This window comes from Epinephelus fuscoguttatus, linkage group LG18, assembly GCF_011397635.1.
Source record: "Epinephelus fuscoguttatus linkage group LG18, E.fuscoguttatus.final_Chr_v1".
Classification (NCBI taxonomy): domain Eukaryota; kingdom Metazoa; phylum Chordata; class Actinopteri; order Perciformes; family Serranidae; genus Epinephelus; species Epinephelus fuscoguttatus.
This window is the reverse complement of record NC_064769.1, coordinates 18,577,282-18,597,218: the sequence shown is the minus strand read 5'-3', so window position 1 is coordinate 18,597,218 and position 19,937 is coordinate 18,577,282. Positions and strand designations below refer to the sequence as shown.

The following is a 19,937-nucleotide window of genomic DNA, read 5'->3' as shown; positions in this document are numbered from 1 at the left end:
CGGTTTTCTGTCATTTTATAGAAGAGACAACAGGGATTTATGGAGAAAATAATCAGAAGATTAAGGTGACACAATTAATGGACCTGCTCGATGATCTCAGGTCATCAGTATCATCTTTTAAATACTGTGCTGAAGGTTATGAGAAGACTGTCGCCTCACAGCAAGAAGGTTCCAGCTACAAACTTCTGTGTGGAGTCTGCGTGTTCTCCCCACGTCAGCGTGTTTTTGCCAGGTTCTCCAGCTTCTTCCCACAGTCCAGAGACATAGGTAGGTTAGATAGACAGATAGGTTAAATTGGTGACTTTAAATTGCCTGTAGTAAGGGTGAGTGGTTGTCTGTCTCCATGTGTCAGCCCTGTGATAGTTTTGCGAACTATCTAGAGCTAGACCCCACCTCTTACCCAATGTCAGCTGGGATCAGTTTGAGCACCGCATGACCCTGAATAGGATAAATGGTTACCAAAAATTAGATGGATGGATTTTTGTTCCATTTGCCAGGACTACATCACACATCATATGAATATGTGTATACACATATATATATATATACATATATATGTGTGTGTGTGTGTGTGTGTGTGTGTGAGAGACACACACGTCAGTACTCTTTCCAAGTAAAAACACTGATGTCAGTTCAAAATGAACAGTAACAAAAAATGTCAACAATTGGGTGAGTTTAAGTTTAATGTATTTAACGTAAAAATAAAACAAAATCTCATCGCTGTCATACATGTCATTTATTATTGCCAATTCATTGGTCTGTCTAATGATCGTAAACAGTCATTGGGTCTGTCAGGCTGGAGAAATTTTCGTGGTAATGTGACCTAAAATATTTAAGACCCATCGAATCTAAATTTTAGACAATTTAAGACTTTTTGAGGGCCTGTAGTCACCCTTAATTCTATTGGTTTGTCATTTGTCCAGTCATTTACTTTTTAACAATGCAATGCCTTGCAAGTTTATTTTGAAAAGCTTGATTATATTCTATTTCTAAAATGCACAAATGCAAAAAGTTGGCGGAGTAGGTAAAAATATAATATTGCTGCTCACACTGCAGATTACAAACACAAACCTAAAATGTCTTCTAGTTACCTGTTGTCCACAAAGATGCCTAAAGATAACAAACATTTAGATTAAGTTAGATTTGATGGAAGAAGTGGGAGTGTCTTTACTGATTGCATCATTAGTCCTATCTCATAGATGTTATGCATGATATACTTTATTGGCCCTTGTGTAAGTGCACTGACTCTGAGTCATTAAGAGAAAAATCAACCCAGCATCAAGTAAAAATTATTTTATTTTTCACGAGGCAACAAATTTAGTGTAATTGTGCACTAGAGTGCAGAGCTAATTGGAGGAAAAAACCTTGAGCAATTATTGCTCGGTTGGTGACGACTATAAGAAACCCTGAGTGCTATTTTCAATTAAAGATAATTATGTATACAAACATTGAAGACATTATGTCCATAACTGTGCTCCCTCTGCAGTGTCATATTATCAACCCATAGCAATTTAATCCACCCCCCTGCTGCTAATTATTTGTAAAACTGAACACACTACTGTACCTGAGAAGGCAGTTTTAAAGGTTTTGAATAGTGTTTTCAAAACATCATACACAAAAGCAATGACAACTTTTATTTCTTTATAAAAATGTTTTATGATTTTTTTCCTCAAAGTTTTCAGTGTAGCAACGTGAACTGTATCGTGTTAAAAATTTGTTCTACATTCAAAAAAAAAAAAAAAAAAATCAAATCACAAAAGCACTGTTAGATGTATGAGCCACTGCTCACTGTAAATAATACACATGAAAAAAAATTGTTTAGGTGTGTGCATGACCTTTGGCAGAAGAGACATTATGGCCAAGATATGTACATAAATACAACATCCAACACTGAACTGTTCGTTTGGAGGCAAACAATCAAAATAATTCTCCTGTGATCAAAAAGCTTTAGTCAGGTTTTCATATGAAAATATCTCAAATCAACTGTCAGTAAGTGCATTTTCAATATACGAAAACTCGCCTGTAAATTTCAGTGATTTCATGTTTTTATAAACACAGGTAACTCAAATATCTTTGTCGTTTTAGACCTCTGACAGTTACTTGCACACAATGCAAATAACCAACAGCGCCTTGCTTTCCAAAGTTGTATCCCAGCATGTTTAGACTTATAACAAAATGTATTAAATAAGTTATAAAACTTGTCTCTTCTGTCTCCCTCGTCTTTATCAGAAGACTTTACCATCATGTGCTCCCACTGTCCATCAACAACAAGCACTTGTTAAGCTGTAACACATCAGACTGAAGAGAAAAAGAAGCAAACTCTACTGTGGAATACAAACATCATGTTGTGTGTGCTGATCACACTTTTAAATCAGCTGTTTAATTAAGGCCTACAGTGCACAATCCAGAGGTCACCTGTCCCTTGTCCTGAGAAGAACCTCATTATAAGGAACGTCAGTGGAGTTTCTCCAGTTTCGCCTGCAGTGACTTGAAGTTGCCAATGGTTTGTTGAAGGGCCGAGTTTGGGCTCAGAGACTGCAGCTCCACAAGGTATCCACAGATGTTGTCGAGACACACGTTAGTGAATCGGCGTCTGAAATAGAGGGATAACAAACTGGTAAACGAAGCTGAAGTAAAACACTAGACACTTTGCTGAAGCTAATATGAGGCTTCAGCAGTCTGAGTTGGCCAAATCAAGTAAGGCATGTGAGTAATTGTTTTAAGACAGATTTGAATACATATGAACCTATCCTTTAAATAAGACCCCCCTGCACTGAGCACTTCTGACACAAATCTATCCCACCTCACAGAGATTTTATCATGACATAAACAATAAGCATCAAGCTCGAACAAACATTAGTGGGCATATGGAGTTAAGGTGTGTTTGACTGACTGAATGTAGCTGCTGTTGGGGGTACACAACTGACTGTCAGACATGATGTGTTGCCTAGAAACAGCAAAAATGCCTCTCGTTGCAAAAAACGACCGAGTGTGATCAGGATGAAAGCTGTTCCCAATGGTTATAATTTTGTTGCTCTCAGTGGAGATGCTGTTATTCAAAATGTTCCTCATCAAAGTAATTAATGTTTTTTAAAGCTGTGTAGACAGTGAAAGGTTTAATCCAGCACCACAATTTACAGCTACAGTTTATGGCTCTAACTAGAGCCGCTTATGATAAAATAGGGCTGCAACTGAAAATGTATTTCTGCTTTGGTGATTGGTTGTTTGGTCTATAAAGTCAGAAAATAGTGAAAAATGTGCATCAGTGTTTCACAAGGGCCAAGATACCGTCCTTAAATGTCTTGTTTTGTCCACAACCCAAAGACTTTCAGTTTACTGTCATAGAGGAGCGAAGAAAGCAGAAAATATTCACATTTAAGAAGCTGGAATATGAGTTTTTTTTCCTTGAAAAATTACTCAAACTGATTAATCAATAGCCAAATTAGTTGGCCTGTAATTTATAAGGTGACAACTTTGTGATTAATCGTTGCAGCTCTGCAGTAAAGTGAGCAAAAAATAGGAAATTCTTGTCACAGTTTTAACCAGGGACCACACAGTATGCTCAGGTTAACGTCTCTGCAAACACAACCCCAACACTACAGCGCCCACCACAGGCCAGCAGCTGAACAGCTACTCAGCTAGTGATTACCTGTCATAGGTTGGCACTCTGCTGGGATCATCCACATATCCCGACAGAAGCACGTGGATACACTCCACCAAGTGGAGAGGTTTCTTCAGCCGCTGCCAACAGGGATCCTGCAGGCAAGAGGCAGATTGGTGGATTAAGTAAAAGACAATTTAATCCCCAATCCACAAAAGCCGCAACTGCTGCTTATAAACATGAGCATCAACTTTAGCTTAGCTGTAAAAGTTTTATCTGAAGCACGTACTCGAGTTTTGAAGAGTTGGTCATAGACCTCCAGGAGACGCGGCAGCTGTACTCCAATCTCCTGCATAGTCGAGGTGACGAAGCCCACGTCCCAGTTCAGTCGACACACCTCCTGCTCTAGAAACTTCACTAGGAACTCTACAATCACAGGACATATTGGCACTTGTTAGCATTGTATTCTCAGCAACTTGTTCATTGCTGTCGGGAAAATGCTTTGTGTCTGACATAGTTGGTTCTAAGACGTATATGAAGTGAATCAATGTCTCCACAGCGAAGACAAGTTTGAACAGGCTAATTGTAATGAGAGGATAATGAAGCAATCACCTAGAGAACCAGCATGACCCTGCAGTACTGTACCGCAGAGGCGTGCTGACATAAATGATGCAAAGGGGAAGTCTAATTATATTACTGGTAACAAAACAGTAAACAGCGAGCTGGAAAATTCTAACGAGAGGAAAAATGAACATAATTACAGGAAGGTATGAGTGCTTACCCAGAGGGAAATATCTTGGTGTTCCGGCATAAATCTTCCCCAGTGATACCAGTTTCAAACTGAGAGACCTCATCCTGTCTGCTGGACTCATAGCCACGGTGTCTCCCAGTTCTAGACGAGACAAAACAATCACTGACAGTTACATCACATGTGGCGCAGGAAGGACACTTTGTAAGATGTCTGGCAGAGGTACATTTTTGCGAGCTGTTGACACTTCACTTGCCTTTCTCCATGATTTCCTGCCACAGTGAGTGCACCAGGATGGGGTCAGAGTGTCCGGCACAGTGAATGATGGCCAGCTTGCACTCGGACAATTTAAAATGGTCAGCAAACTCCCCGTAGAGCTACAGCAGAGAACATCGATTCAGCATTTATAAACATTTTCCCTTCACTGTAATAAAAATTCTTCATAATCCCAAACTCTGTGTCATTGTTCTGCTGCTGCATGTTGCTGCTGTTACCTTGGTGATGTCCATGAGCTCCGAGTCCAACTGAGAGATGACGTTTTTCACTGAGGGATGATGGGAGTACTGTCTGATCAGGGTCTCCTGGATCTGTACTTGGATACGCACCAGCTGGGAAGAGGAACCAAACACAGAAACTTTATGGCTACAGTGTTGGATCATGCCTGGATTTCTTTCACTGCGATCACCGCTGCATACATACCTCCATCTTTTCCTCCAGCTCGTGAAGGAACTCTCCATCAGATGCCTGGGCTGAGATGCAGGAGGAACTCTTAGCAGACAGGATGGCTCGGGCGATGTACTCCAAACGTTGCTTCAATGAGATCTCCGTGCTGCATGATAAGAGAACGAACAACACGGTACAATGAGAAAGAGTCCCTGTAGTGTATATACGGCATTTGTGGAGTTTGCACAAGAGTCAGTAGTGGTTGTTCACGCTTTTATGGTGAACATATGTTAAGTAATAAAAATCAACCAGAATAAAAAAACTGTATCCAGTTAGTGTGTGTCCAAACCTGTGCATGTCAGCGAGACGGGCCAATACGTGAGCTGCCTTGCCAAAGTTACGGTTCTTCTCGTAGTAGCGCCACAACAAGTCCATGTTGTGCACCTTACTCTGGTCCTGCTTGATCATATGCATCAGATGTTCCTCAAGGTACGGAGAATTCACCTGGACAACAGGTAAAAGGGGGTAAAAAGGGAAGCCGTCAGACAGATGGTGCGTAATCACAATCACACTAACAGTGCTGACAGACACAAGCTTACACTGGATGTAAATAGGGCTATAGGCATATGCAAAAACAAGTGCAAATTCACAATAGCTGCTACCACTTACAAGCATGCATCCACACACTTGCACACACAAACACTTGTCACTAGTACAATGATACAATGACGTACAATGATGGGACGTAGTCTCTTTCTTTCTCTGCGCTTTTCTAATCACACATAGAGCTCATCTTGTCAGTCTGCTTGTTTGTGTGTGTGTGTGTGTGTGTGTGTCTGCTCATCTCCGTGGCTCTCTGTTTAGACACCACTGTCAAATATGTGGCTTAAGTATGTAATTTCGAAAGGCAAAAACAGTCATAAACAGCAATAATACTACGCTATATTTAAACTAAAATTGAAAAGATAAAAGACCAGATGCTATCGGTGCTGCAGAGATAATGTCAGCTTGCTGGGAAGCTGGTTCAGCTTTGGGATGCTCTGCGGTGCCTCCACCTCCTGTCTGAACCCAGCGTTCTCACCCAAATGTACTCTCAGATACCGAAATTTGGCACTCATTTAACGTGAAGCCATAATCTGCAGTACTGATATAACATAAAATTTGGTCTGTGCCCTTAAACGTTATGAGTTCAGAACCCAACCCTCCTCCCTACAACAACCAGGTGATAAGTTACGAAAGGAGACGTGGCAAAATGGTGTGTGTGTATGTGTATGTGTCTTTCTACGAAATTTAGTCATGTTTAGTTAATTTGTTTATAAGTTACTGGCCACTCTCACTGAACACAAACCCGCACACGTTTAAACACACACTCTTGACTCACTCAGCATGTTATGGCAAAATTGTGGCTGCTAAAGGATGGGGAATTTTTTTTGGACTGATCGTTTTTTAGTTGCTGGTTGCAGCTAAAAAACGTTTTAACTAAAAACCAAAAACACACATGAACAGACACACTACCTCAAGCAGCTTGTCAGTCAGGTCGGCCTGGATCAGCCAGTTGTACAGTGCGATGTGAAACAGCTCGTCCTGAGACCTCTGGGCCAGACCTAGGATCTGCTCAAACTACAAGGGAAAATATTTTCATTAATAATGCAGCTCATGTACACTTCTGTGGCAAAAAACAAGCATCAACCTTTCCCTTTTTACTCACATGAGCTGTAGCTTCTTCGTTGCTGAGCATGTTTGGGTCAGAGGTCATGACAGGAGGACCGGGCTGCTTCGGAACGCTGGGGGACTGAGGGGCAGCTTTGCTCTGGTTCACCAGCTCCTGCATGGTGTCTGTGATGCACTTATAACAACAAAGTCTAACGCAGAGAGAGGAGGGGTGAAAATTGTTGGTGAAAGACGGCAAAAATAGTCATCAATGGAGCTGATTCGTGTACTACTGCTTTCTTGTGTTACCTTTCCAGGAAGGCCTGCTGTCCTACTCCGTCCTCTTCAGGCTCTCCGTTCTTGTAGAAGTGGGGCCCAAGTCTTTGTGGATCCTTCTTGTCTGCTGCTGTGAGGCAAAGCTCAAGGACTCCCTCGTAGAAACGCACTAAGACAATTCAATTGCATAAATTTAAGTGCCACAAAAAATAAATAACAGCATTATTTAAAGGGGCAATAAGCGAAATCGTTTCACCGCTAGGTTTGCTGTTGTGCACTGCCTGTAGAGCAAAACAAAGTGTGTCATGAGCCACTCCTTCCTCTACCTCTACCTCCAACTCCCCCCCGGGTTGGAGAGCCGGCGAGACGAGTACCGCAGCACAGACTATCACATCCAGACGGTCCCGGTGTTTCTTCCGCAGACTCTGCTTCTCTCAGCTGCCCGATATACCCGCTGCTTCTTCCCACTTTAACCTGAATAACAAACCAGGGCTCGGTGCTCCGGTTGCATCCAAACGGAGAACTAGCGGAGGCTAACTGGCTGTGCTGGCAGCTGAGTGAAGTGTAGCATGAGGAGGAAGCACCGGTTAGTCCCCGCTTTCACTGCAGGCAGATTCACTCGCCACAGGGGCAAGGAAATAAAACCTAAACAGCCAACTTAGTCTAGCAGTTAGCAATGTCTTTCACTCACTCTCGGTCTCTGCTGTGTTTAGCTATTTCCCTGCTTTCCTGTTAGCGTTAGCACTACTTGGCTACCACGCTAACGCTCCAACTCCAACTGAGCCGGGCTCACGGTCTCACGGAAAAGAGTTGGAATGTTAGCATGGCAGCCCATTAGTGCTAACGTCCCCACGCTTCTCTGTCAGGCTCAGTGAGTTGGAGCCGAGAAGCATGAGGACGTTAATGTCATGCTAACGTTCCGGGAGCCTGCTTCTCGGCTCCGGCGAGCTCTAGTGTGGAGCCTGGCGGGCTCACGGAGAAGAGAGGAATGTTAGCGTTAGCTCCCAGAGTTAGCAGTAGAGCTACTACGGCTACTGGAGTAGCTTGCAGCTATGGAGTGCTTCTACCAGCTCTTCTAGTCACTGAGCCTCGCCTCCATTTCAGCAAATATAGTGCATTTATTACAGGGACCATCATCATTGAAGTAGGCAGGGGAATGGCTAAACACAGCCTGCCAGGCTGCCCGCCGGGCTACATTTTACAATGCTAATTGCAAATGTTAGCTGGGCTGCCAGGCTAATCACCTAACACAACAGATTCACATGAACGTACATGAACGCACAGCCGGACCGGCTTGTAAACAATGGGCTAGAGATCAACACAGAGAGAGGGTGTGTGAGGTCATGCTATACTCCAGATGAAATTACACCTCTAGTTCTTCACAAAGCAATTTTTTAACTCCTTCAATCTAGAAATGATGAATTTCGCTTATTGCTCCTTTAACATAAGAACTACACAAATGCATAAAGTGTGTGTCTCATACCTTGTCTGTACTGGGAGCAGACCAGCGGCAGGTCTGTGTGTTGGCTGATCTGCTGATAGAGCCGCAGAGACTCCCTCAGTGTTCGTTCTTTATCTGCTTTATTCTGAATCTGCTTGGAGCTCTGCAGCAACTCATTAGCCTGAGTGGGAGACAAAAGCAACAAATTCAGTATTAAGACACATGAATCAATGTGGTTAAATCAATCCCTCGTAACGACTCTGATGCCCCCCAAATTATCCTGAAGACGGCAAGAAATGTGAAAGAGTTTGTGGAAGACATCGATAAAACTAAAATTGCAGACTGCTGAAGCTGCAAGAGTGAGACATTAAACTATATCTAGTAGCCTTAAATGTTAAAAAAATTCAGCTCAGAATATCTGAAAAACCTACAATGACCCAGTACACCATGTCAGGGCTTGACAGCTACAGTTGCCACCAATTCTTGGCCTTTAGTTGCCATCAGTGTCAGCCACATTTTTACATAAAAAAAGCAGGGACAGCAAACAGCAAATAGGTACCCCAAAATAGATTCATTGTAAATATTTGTTGCATTAGTTATGACTAAATACTGCTGTTACAGCCAGAACTGGAGCTCATCAACGCTGCATGTGTGTTGGTGCGTTACTCGAGTGAGTACATGCATCTGTTTTAGAAACAATGGTAAAGCTAATTAGGTTGTTAGCAAAAAGTTTGACTGACTTGTCACCATCACAAATTATCGTGCAAATGTATTCAACTGAACAAGATGAACATGAACAAACAGATAACGAAACACAAACAACAAAGAATTTTGTTAAGTTACTGTAATAGGGCTTTAAAACATTCAGCTGTCGATAACCGCATAACCCCTTAATTACGGAAAACCTAAGGTTATGACAAATGGCAACCATATTTTCAGTTTCAGTTTTGCAAGCCTGGCAACTACTTTTAAAAGTTAGTTTGAGCCCTGCATATGTTTGTGTGTATGTACCTTGGAGCACACGCTGTCATCGCTGCTGTACAGCAGGGGGCAGATGTCCCGCAGGTGATTGCTGATGGCCTCCACAGAGGCATTATCTTTGATGTAGACATTAATGAGTGCTGTGATGAGTGCTCCAGACAGCTCCTTGCCCCTGATCACTATATCCTTAAAACTTGCTCCCTTCATCTGCTCTTGAAACTCCTACGAACACAGAATAAACAAGGCACAGTGAGCAATGAGCGCTTCAGGAACAATGGCAAGCTCACACTGTACACTGGGTTTTTGGCTGAAAACAAAAGGTACTGCACTGAGGACAGCATATGTATGAATACCACAGAGATGATATATGAGCATCTGCAGTTGTGTACAGGAGAAGTGTTTGTGCACACATGTACCTTTGGCAGCTCAGACATAATGAGGCTGAACTGATGATCACAGAGAAGCTTCAAAAGGGCCAGAGTCTGATAGGAGCGATGCACTAACTGCTGGATGCCCTGCAGGGATACTTTCTCATAGACCTGAGCCTTTGCTGGATACAGAGATGAAAACACACAGAGACAAGAGTTGCTGGGATTTGAAAGAATAAAGACATCAGTGATGAGAGTGAAACGCAAAGTAAATCATTTTTTCCTCTTTGCTGAGACATTAAAGTTCCACATTTACTCTCTTCACGTTGATTCATAATACCATTGATATTTGAGATACTGATTCTCGGAACAATTCTCAGAAAAAAGTGGAAACCTGCTCTCATAACTCACTGTGATATTTCCTCTGGAGCTCCTGCTGGACCTGCTGAGAGCTGGCTCCGTCAGGACGCATAAATCCCAGCAGCCTTTGCTGCAGGTTGGCAGGGGAGCTGAAACTAACAGGGAGCAGAACAGATGTTATTCAGGGGGGATGGGAAACAAGACTTGGTTACAGTAGAGGTTTTGCAGATCTGGATCCTGTTTTGCAGATTTCACTTCCATGTAGGAAGTACTAACAGTGAAAAATAAACACAAAATTAAACGAGAATATATTCTATGTTCCATGTTAGCCACATAATCAGTCATTTAAAGTTTGACAAGGCCTTCAACATTAAAATACAGCTTTGATTTCGATTCCTGCTTCTCTCTGCTGCTGTATGGAGCAGACACTTTCAGCTCATAATTTTAGCATTGATTGTCCAACTTGTATTGATTTAAAAGAAGCAAAATGGTGAAGTGGGTAGAAGGTAAGTAATGTAATCCGTGAATGCCCAAACAAAACCATCTGTTGTCACATGAGCTAAGTCCTGTATGTCACATGATGACACCTGGAGGAAGCTGTGTGGTAATGTGTTTAAGAACTCACAATAGTTCAGTGTAAGACTAAGGAAGCAAAAAAGGAGCTCTTACCTTGCAGCGCCAAGAGCGGACGGACTGAACTGAGAGTTTTTATCAAGGAACTCCCGCAGACCACAGAGCTCCATAAGCACTGACTCCAGATCAAACGAACTAACGCTGCTTTCCAACTGTGGAGACAACAGATAACAGTTAGTGTTAATTATCCACTACTAGCATCATTCTAAAAACTTACAATCACTATGAAACTGTTAAATAAGTGCCTGGTGTACTTACAATACTGACGGTCTGATTTCCTTTGCTGATGGTTTTCTCAACAGCAAGACTGCCGTCCCAAATATTTCTGTTGCAGTGAGGTCAGCAGGGAACGGGAGAGAAAGACATGTTGCTCATTATTGACACCATCATCACACATCAGCATCCACACCTCTGACTAATGAGACACACATTTAGGCTCTCACCCAGAAAACAGATTCAAAATGTAACAAGTGATGACAGGATTTTCTCACCCAAGTATTCGAGCAAAGTAGATGCAGATGCCGTTGTGTTTCCCTGAGAAAATCACCTCCGGGCCAGCTGACATGGGTGTGATGGGGGCAGACCCGGAGTGCATTGGTGCAAAAGGTGTGGCCAAAGCTGGGGGCACGATGCCTAAAGAAGAGAGTAACAAAAATTATTAAAGTTTAAACATGTGTTAAAAGATATGTGATGTTTGAAAAGTTTTAACATGACACTTTTGAGAGTGGCCTTGGTCCCTCGTCTGCTATGTGAAGTCTGCTGCCAGAAATGTGGAAGTAATATGTGATTCAGATCTATGCTTCCAACTACAAATCAAAAAGTTGTCCAGTTCTGCTTCCTGCATAGAAGAACTCTCATGCTACGACTTGGAAAAGTCAGTCATACACTTATAACTCCTTCCTTTCTGGCATCAATCAAAAGTCACTCTTCCACCTCCAACTAGTTCAAAACGCTGCTGGTGGACTTCTCCTCTCTTCAACATCACATAACATCACTCAAATCCTGGGGACTCTTTATTGGCACCCTGTACATTTTGGAATCGATTTTAAGATTTTACTGATCACTTTTAAAGCTCGTCTGGGTCTGGTCCCATTCTGCAAAACAGAAATTACCCCATACGAGCCAGTTCACAGCCTTAAATCCTCTGGTGGGGCCCTTCTGGCCATTGCAAAGTTGAAGCTTAAATCTAGACCAAGCTTTTGCCCTCAGGGCCCTGCCGCTTTGGAACGACCTGCTTGAGAAGATAAGGCTCCCAGAATACAAACCAATCTTTATAAACTTGTTTTAATGTGATGTCATCTTTATCGCTTTTATTCTTTATATTTGTGTTCATTTATAGCAACATTTTGTGTCCTGCATTTTTTGTCTTCTTGTTAACCTTAACTGAACTTCACTGTTATTTTATCTTGCTTATGTTTGGTAGAACCATTTGACTTTCTGTTGTTATATTACCTCCTTCTGAGTATCCTGTTTCGCTCTTGTTTGTCTGTCAAAGCACTTTGTAAACTCTCTTTTGAAGGTGCTATATATACACAAAATTGTTATTATAATCTGAATGGTCACATACTTGTAACATAATAATCATAATGTCTGTGTATGCGGCTTTACATAATATTAAAGAAATTTAAGCTGCCATGTTTGGTCTTTATGCATTTACTTCCCTCCAGGCCAGGACGACAGTATTTTCTCATTTACCTGGTGCTGGAGAGCTCATCACAGGTCCGACATTACTGGGAGATGTCATGGCTGCTGGGAATCTCATCTGTGCTTCTCCTCCATATCTGATTACAGCAACAACAGAGGAACTGTTTTTCGTATGTGTTTTTGCTGACTGAGTGTAAATCTGAGCATGTATAAACAATGTTAATCTGACCTGAAGAAAGCTCTGGTGGCCCACTGTGAAACCTCTCTGTCACTAGCAGCGCTGGAACAGGCCAGGATCAATGCTGTGGCACAAGCCTGCTCCTCCTGTACAGAACAGATAAACACCTCAAATATATACTGTGTGTATGTGTGTCTGTGTGTGTGAGAAGGTTTTTTGTGTGTCATGCCAGCTTGCAGTGTGCAACCTAAAATCATGCGTGTCATACACAGGTGTCCGGCTAAAAACAATGAAAGGGGGATAATAAAATATTAGACAATGAATAGCTCTGTACCCTGTGCAGCTTGAAGAAACGCTCAATTTCTTCACTCTCTCCTCCAGCGCAGCTCACCAGCAGGTGACGGAGCTGGTCTACCGGCCGCAGTTTTTGGAAGATATGACTCCCCTGCAGGACAGTAAGGAGTCTACACTTAGTGTATAAAATCAAAGCATTATTTTGTCACACTAGATTGAGCATTTGTGCAACATGGGGAGTCATGAAAGCAGTTTTAACCTTTGCAGAAAGAAGGACAAACTTCTGCGGAGGAATGTTGTGCTGCTGGACCACCACAGGTGAATCTGTGATGGGAATCTGGTCCTTGTTCAGAGGAGTGAAAATCTTGGATGGCCTCTCCTCGCTAAGGGCACAAAGAGCCCAAGAGTGTCCATCTACATTCGACATCATCTGCAAACAACACAGAAGAAAGAGATCCATATTGTATGGTTTCTAGGTTGTTAAACAAGCTGTTATCAGACAAAAACAGCCAAGAGTCTGTTAGATTATTTTTGACCAAAAAGCACATGGATACACAAGCTGCACTGCAGAGCTGCAACCACTGGTAGTGAGATACCTTAAACTGATATCAAACATTATAATCATTTTATTGTACGTTTCTTATGTTCTAACCTGAGTCTCCATCAGGGGTTTCTTGAAGGGGAAGGAGTCATGGTTGATGCACCACAGAATGTCGCTGTCCTCTGTCTCAGAAGCAGCCATTAACAGAACGCCTGCAAGAGTTAAACAAAGAAAAGACAAAATGGTATTACAGGTAGATTCTTGCCACGTAACGCCACAACAATGTTATATCCCATTAGGTCTTTATGGTAAACTAAACAGACAAATAGTTTTACCTTTGCTATGTAGTGCTTTATGAACCTTTGCAGGTTTCTGCAGGGTAGAGGATGCAGAAAACCCTGGTGGCAGACGGACGTGGACCAAAGCTAGCAGGCTAGGTCGAACTGCCACATGCCTCTGGTGTGGAAGGGCAAAAGGTGTGGTGCTGAAGTAGAGACGCACACCTACAGAAACAGAATACGCACAAGCACACATTAAGTAAAAATATTTCATATTACCCTACAGTTTTGGCTCATCTTCATTAATCTTTACCTGCATGAGTGATGGCGAGCAGGTGACAGTCTGAGGACTCGGATCGGTCAATCACAGAGATCTGGACAATAGGTTTGAAGACAGAACGATCGATTGTCCTGCAAAGGAAGGAGAGTTTCAGAGAGAGAAAATAAATTCTTATTTCCCTGTAAGGAAAATTAGATGACAGATGTAAAAGAAACATATTTGAAGGTCAACATACCTGGCAATGTTTCCAGCAGCTGCAACAATGGTGTTCTGGGACATGGTTGCCACACGACTCATACCCTGTCCATCAGCTCCCAGGTCATACACCTAAAAAAACCAAAACAAACAAATTGTTAATAATTTCGCCACTCTGACAATTAACACAGACTTGTTAGTTTCTCAGCTAATCAGAAACAGCCACATACGTCATACCTGCAGGACACCTTTCTCCGAGCGTGTGAATAGTGTGTTGCGGGAGTTGTCAATAGCAATCTGCACAATGGGGTCTGCGGAGCACAAGGACAACAAAAGGTTAAAGTTAAGTTGAATTAAATCAAGGACATCTTTCTATAAAGAACTGTGTCCCGCTCCTCACCATCTTCAGAGAAGGAGAACTGGAGCACAGAGGGGACGAGGAAGGACAGGGAGCTTTTGGAGTGGTTGATTTTTCTGCAGCGCTGACTCAGCCATCCTGCCTCGGCCTGGTAAGCTATCTCATAGAGGCAGCCATCCTTTCCTGCCATAAAGATGCGTCCCAGGTCTGTGGAGGTGATGGATAGGATGTAGGTGTTGTCTGTGGGGATTGAGAAGAGGGGGTCTGGTAGCAGCTGCATCCCGCCAGACATGCTGTCATTCAACCCTACAAAAAAAAAAAGAAAGAGAGACACAAAGATGACCCAGATAAACAAATCGAGGTACGTGAGGATATTAATAGCATTGTTGCAAGTAAAACACAGCAAGAATGTGGGACATGACACTTGAGTTCTCTCCATATGACACCCTGAAGTTTATACAAGTACCATATCAATCAAACACAGCATTAGCTGTGGTCTGATTTTTTTTTAACTGTGTGTGTGTGTGTGTGTTAAGCAAGACAGTGTTACAATGGAACAGTGTTGTGGCACAGCAGCTGTCCTTATCTTGCCCATTTGCCTAGCTTATGAATATCTGGCACTTGCTTGCACATATTTGACAACGCCAGCGGCAACATATCTAGCCACAAGTTGCCATGTTATGCATGTTCTTTGCAGCTCTAAAGCAGTTGGGCATCTTTTATTGTACTGCAGCGTGATACAATTATCTTGTTAAACCCCAGAGGACTCATGATAAGAGGTTAAACTCTCAAAGTTAAAAAAATGTCAATCTACATAATTACTTTCTACAGGGAAAAACTCAAATGCTGTGTCACTATGTTCACATGCACAAAATATTTCAGTTTTTGCCCTTATTCCAAAAAATACAATCTTCCTACTAAGCTGCTTACATGACTAATGAAAACGTGAATATTCCACTAAAATGCCTGTTTACATGCAGCCGTGTATATTCCAATTAACATGCCCTATTGTATAACTTAGAGCTGAAGCCACTTATGCCATTTTGCTTCTACGCACAGAAATAAGATCATGACGTTTTCCACCAGTGGCAGACTTGTTGAACCGTGCGATCACAGCCTCCCCCTTTCATTCCTTCAGCAACCTTCTTGAAAAGGTCATCGTTGAGATAAAACCCTGTTGGCCAAGTTTTTAAAAATGTTTAAATGTAGATGTGTCTCTCCTTCCGACCAGAAATGTGAGCCTTTCTTTTGGGGGATGCATCTTTGACCCAGTCTTGTAAACTGCTTGGGCATTGGTTTGTGTACAACGTTCCAATAAAAATGAAACAGACAAGAAACCGTGTGGAGCAAACTGCATTAAAACAAAACAACTGAGACACATATTCCAAATGCACTGTACACATGCCAAAATAATTCTCCTAAAACCTGAATAAAAGTAGCATATCCTGCATGTCTTAATCAGACAAATTCAGAAAAAAAGGCCTAATTTAGAATATCTAAGCAGAATATGATATTTACATGACCCACATCAAATTTAGAATATTGACATTTTTGGAATAATAGTCAGAATAATTGTGAAATATTAGTGTGCATGTAAACGTAGCCACTGTGATAGGAGTTGTAGGAGGGACTCACCAGCCTGGCTCTTGGGGAAACTCAGCCCCAGGATCACTACATCCACAGACGTAGCCAATACTAAGAGGTAGTGAATGTGTGGCTGTAAAATCCCTGAGAAGAAAAACACAACTCATTAACATTACTCAAGTTAAAAACAGGCTTTTTCCATGACTTTTTAAGGACCCATGCACAACTTGCCTAGCATTTTTCAAACATATCAGACTCAAACTCTATTCAAAAAATATCTCATAATAATTCATTACACACAACAAAATTTTCCAAAACTTTTAATGATTTTACTAATTCCATGACTTTTCCAGGTTTTCCATGACAGTGGGAACCCTGAAAAAATGTTTCACTTAATGCTGCGTTTAAGTGTTCACACATACCTTTTTTGGGTTTAACAAGACCCACTGCCAGAATGGTTTCAATAAGGCCATCAAAATAGGCAACATCTCCTCTGCAAAAAACAATATCAGACAAGTAAATAATTGTCTTCACTTTGGATTTATCATAAATGACAGTTCACAATAAAAAAGTGAATACAAATAATGCTTTTAAGTGCAGTGCATGAACACTTTTGGTTTCATATAATGCTCATCATGAACATTGTCACTCAATCACATATAAGGTAAATTTACTCACCCATCTTCATAACTCCACATGAAGATGTCATTGTCAATAGTAAGCCATGCTCGACAGATCTCTGGAAAAACTCCCATCATGCAGTTACATTGCATATCTGTAGAACTGTTAAGTTGAAAACTCAAATTCAACTGAAAACAAAAACAACCAACCTAACATTTTTGCAACATAGCTAGTGGAAACCTCTGGATCGTGAAAGTGAGAGTATTTGATTAGTATTTTCTGAATGACCAAAAGGATACGGCTGAACTGCTCCACCAGCTCAGGCGGCAGAGGGACCCGGCGGACTGCACTGAGCTCTGGGAGATTTGGCACACTGAGTAAACCCGGTCCCTGGAGGGGGTAGTCCATGTCTGACACTCCAGAGAGGGACGGCATATCTGTCAACACAACAACAAAGTTAAAGTCTGTGCACGACATCCAGACCAAATTTGTCATCGTAGTCATAATACATTTCTCTTGTATACAAACTTATTTTCTCATAAAGCAAACAGTGTAGAAAAGAAGGACGATGAGGACAGCATAGTGTCGCAGTGGATAGCATTGTTGCCTCCCAGCAGCAGGGTTTGAACCCACTTAGCAGCTTGGGCCTTAGTGTGAAGAGTTTGCTTGACCTTCCTATGTTTTCATTTTGTTTTCTCTAGCTCCGTCGCACAGTCCAAAAACATGCTGGTTAGATTATTGTTGACCCTAAAGTGCCCGTAGGTGTGAATGTGAGCGTGACTGATTGTCAGTCTCCATGTGTCAGCCCTCTGCTAGTCTGGTAACCTGTCTGGGGTGTAGCCCACCTCTCGCTCAATGTCAGCTGGATATTTTGACAGCCCCAGCATTAACTTCATGTCAACATATGTTTCCAACCCTATCACCTATGGGCCATAAAACTGGTATGTTCAAGAGGAAAACAGATACTGACAGATATAAACAAAACATGGCACAGATGTAAAACAGCAGACACCTAATTTCTGAAATAAATCTGGTTAGTATTTGTTTTCCTGCTTTGACAATTGAGTGAAAAACTGACATACTAGTGTCTTGTTATGTACTGATATGTAGAAAATGTGTATATAATACTCTGAATAAAGCTTGCAAACTACTTTTCCTTTAACCACTATCACAATATTTAATCTTAATGACAGGTTTTCCTTTTGATGGATCCCGACTGAATGTTACAGCTACCTTTTTCGTCATTATATTCAGTAACACAAGATCATTCCTCGAGCCTTTCTTGAGTCGTGCTTATGTCTGTGTAAACAATCACTAAAAGCACTAACAGTGACTTCCTTTGTCGGTATCAAAGTTGTGATTGAACTGCCATACTTGCTTTTATCAGCATAGTCCAGCCGCCCATTTTATCCCACCATTTGATCTTTGGCAGGGCAGCCTTTAAGTGTAAACAGAAACACTCGAGTTTGATAGCTAACTTACTGTTAGGTCTGTCTCTCCACCTCCCTACATAACTGACTTACTGTGAGAGGGGACGCTGAGCAGCTCCGACAGGTCAGGAAAGCAGCGATCATCCTGCAGGTGTCTGTCAATCAGCCGGGAAGAGTTTTCCAGCGCTTCGGCGAGTGCAGCGGCGGGGCTGCTGGGTCCAGCGCTGGACGGCATGGCTGAGCTACCACCGTTAACTTACCTACAGATTAAACCAGAATTAAACAAAAACATAAGCAAAGTCAGACGATATGTCATACGTAAACTGACATATCTATACTGCCAACTTCACGAGTTAAATATTCATTGCTCCCTAATGCTAGCGAGCTAGTAGAAGAACGCCGGTTAGTTAGCCGACTGCTAGCATAAACTCTTATTATTTAGCATGCAAGCTAAATGCTAGCTAAGTGTGAAATAAAGTGTTTTACTGTGAACTCGTTGCTTTACCCGACTGAAAAGATTCCGCGTGGTACTGAGTGATTTGGCTACGAAGTTTCCTTCACGAGTTGTGCAGCAAAATTTAAAGAAATATATCCAAGACACATAGAACTAGCAGCCCGCCAACCTCATGCACAACGGCAGAGGTGAAAGGTTTTTTTCCGGTGAATCATCTTCTTGTTCGTCTCCTTTTTTTTCCGGCAGACACTGCCAAGTGAAACGCTGTGCTGCCACCCACCGGCCAATGTAATACTGTCTGAAACAGTCGCCACACAAACTATCTACATTTTTTTTAAAAGGATATTAAAGGTAAAAACAAAAAAACAAAAACTATAGCCTATACCTATACCAAATCACCTCCCCTTTTATTTTCTTTAATTTATTTTGTTTTTTGATAGATTTTTTATTTTTAATCTAATGCAGTCTCTGGAACATTTGAACAGTAAGAAAAGTATATCCACCATACATCTTTATAACCAGCTGTTTGGTGGTTTGTTACATGATTTTAAAATGCTGTCTCTGTTTTTTGTTTTTATTTCTTTTGTCCTTATTGTTCAATCTCAATCTATCTCGACTTTGATAATATGCGGTTTCTACGTTTGACACTGTAACGTTTACCTTGTTCAATTAAGTTGAATAAAAAAAATAAATGAATGAAATAAATAATGAAATAAACAACCAAAAAAAGCATTTTACTGGACTGGTTGCCTTAGTATGCAAAGAAAAGATATTGTCTTTTCATTCTTAGATTATCCAATAGAATATATGTCTTTATTTTCAAATAATTCTTTTTTTTAATCATTGTAGCAGCTAAAGAAGAAAAATATGATTCCCTTAACAAGACATATGCAAGACCTATGATATTTTGCAATACTTTGATATGTTATGGTAAATGCGCATGATTTGAAATCATTTTTTATCTATTTCAAAAAGCATGTGACATGTGACCAACCACCACAAGGGGCATTCTTGATAAAACGAATGCAGGTCGGCTTGGTTTCACACAGGAACAGATAGTACAGGACACGTGTGCTTGCAGCTTAAACAGCATGTATTTAAATTTACCATTTCCACCAAAATGCAACAAATCTTTAGGCGAAGAGAGAAACTGTGCACATCAACCATCAGTGTGGGGCGAGGTCCGAGATATTTTATAAAGTGCACATCCTCACAACTATAATTACAATGGCAAGATAATCCTTGGGGTTTATTTGTTCCAGCAAATGTTGTGTAGTCAGGAGAGACTTAAAGTAAGTGACAGGAAAATATCTGGTATTATTTCTTCTGCTATCCAGACAGAACTGGCAAAAAATTGCT

General features: G+C 41.5%; 1 protein-coding gene across 2 annotated transcripts; it reads right to left on the bottom strand.

Moving 5' to 3' along the window:
• Positions 1–1,280: 1,280 nt before the first annotated feature.
• Positions 1,281–18,773, bottom strand: nup155 (nucleoporin 155). Of its 2 annotated transcripts, XM_049604533.1 has the most exons (34): positions 18,630–18,773; positions 18,218–18,384; positions 16,994–17,131; positions 16,752–16,848; positions 16,496–16,566; positions 16,125–16,217; positions 14,532–14,795; positions 14,369–14,442; positions 14,172–14,263; positions 13,970–14,067; positions 13,714–13,881; positions 13,490–13,590; positions 13,097–13,267; positions 12,878–12,988; positions 12,595–12,689; positions 12,417–12,502; positions 11,213–11,354; positions 10,980–11,046; positions 10,758–10,873; positions 10,140–10,243; positions 9,777–9,910; positions 9,391–9,582; positions 8,422–8,560; positions 6,972–7,107; positions 6,721–6,874; positions 6,528–6,632; positions 5,362–5,516; positions 5,049–5,178; positions 4,844–4,957; positions 4,606–4,726; positions 4,383–4,493; positions 3,891–4,027; positions 3,650–3,756; positions 1,282–2,593 (listed from the first exon to the last, which is right to left on the bottom strand). In XM_049604533.1, the coding sequence occupies exons 2-34, from the start codon at positions 18,357–18,359 to the stop codon at positions 2,455–2,457; spliced, it is 4,104 nt and encodes a 1,367-aa protein (XP_049460490.1). In that variant the 5' UTR covers positions 18,360–18,384; positions 18,630–18,773; the 3' UTR covers positions 1,282–2,454. The 2 variants fall into 2 exon arrangements, with proteins under 2 accessions (XP_049460491.1, XP_049460490.1); XM_049604534.1 differs by lacking the exons at positions 16,994–17,131; positions 18,218–18,384; positions 18,630–18,773 and having other exon boundaries at positions 1,281–2,593; positions 16,125–16,219; positions 16,497–16,566; positions 16,752–16,807.
• Positions 18,774–19,937: the final 1,164 nt, after the last annotated feature.

Coding starts and splice junctions, on each gene's coding strand:
- nup155 (XM_049604533.1), bottom strand. CDS start 18,359: ATGCCGTCCAGCGCTGGACCCAGCAGCCCCGCCGCTGCACTCGCCGAA. Junction 14,264..14,368: donor CGGAGAAAGGTGTCCTGCAG/GTATGACGTATG, acceptor TGGTTTTTTTAG/GTGTATGACCTGGGAGCTGA. Junction 7,108..8,421: donor CTGCTCCCAGTACAGACAAG/GTATGAGACACA, acceptor GAATTGTCTTAG/TGCGTTTCTACGAGGGAGTC.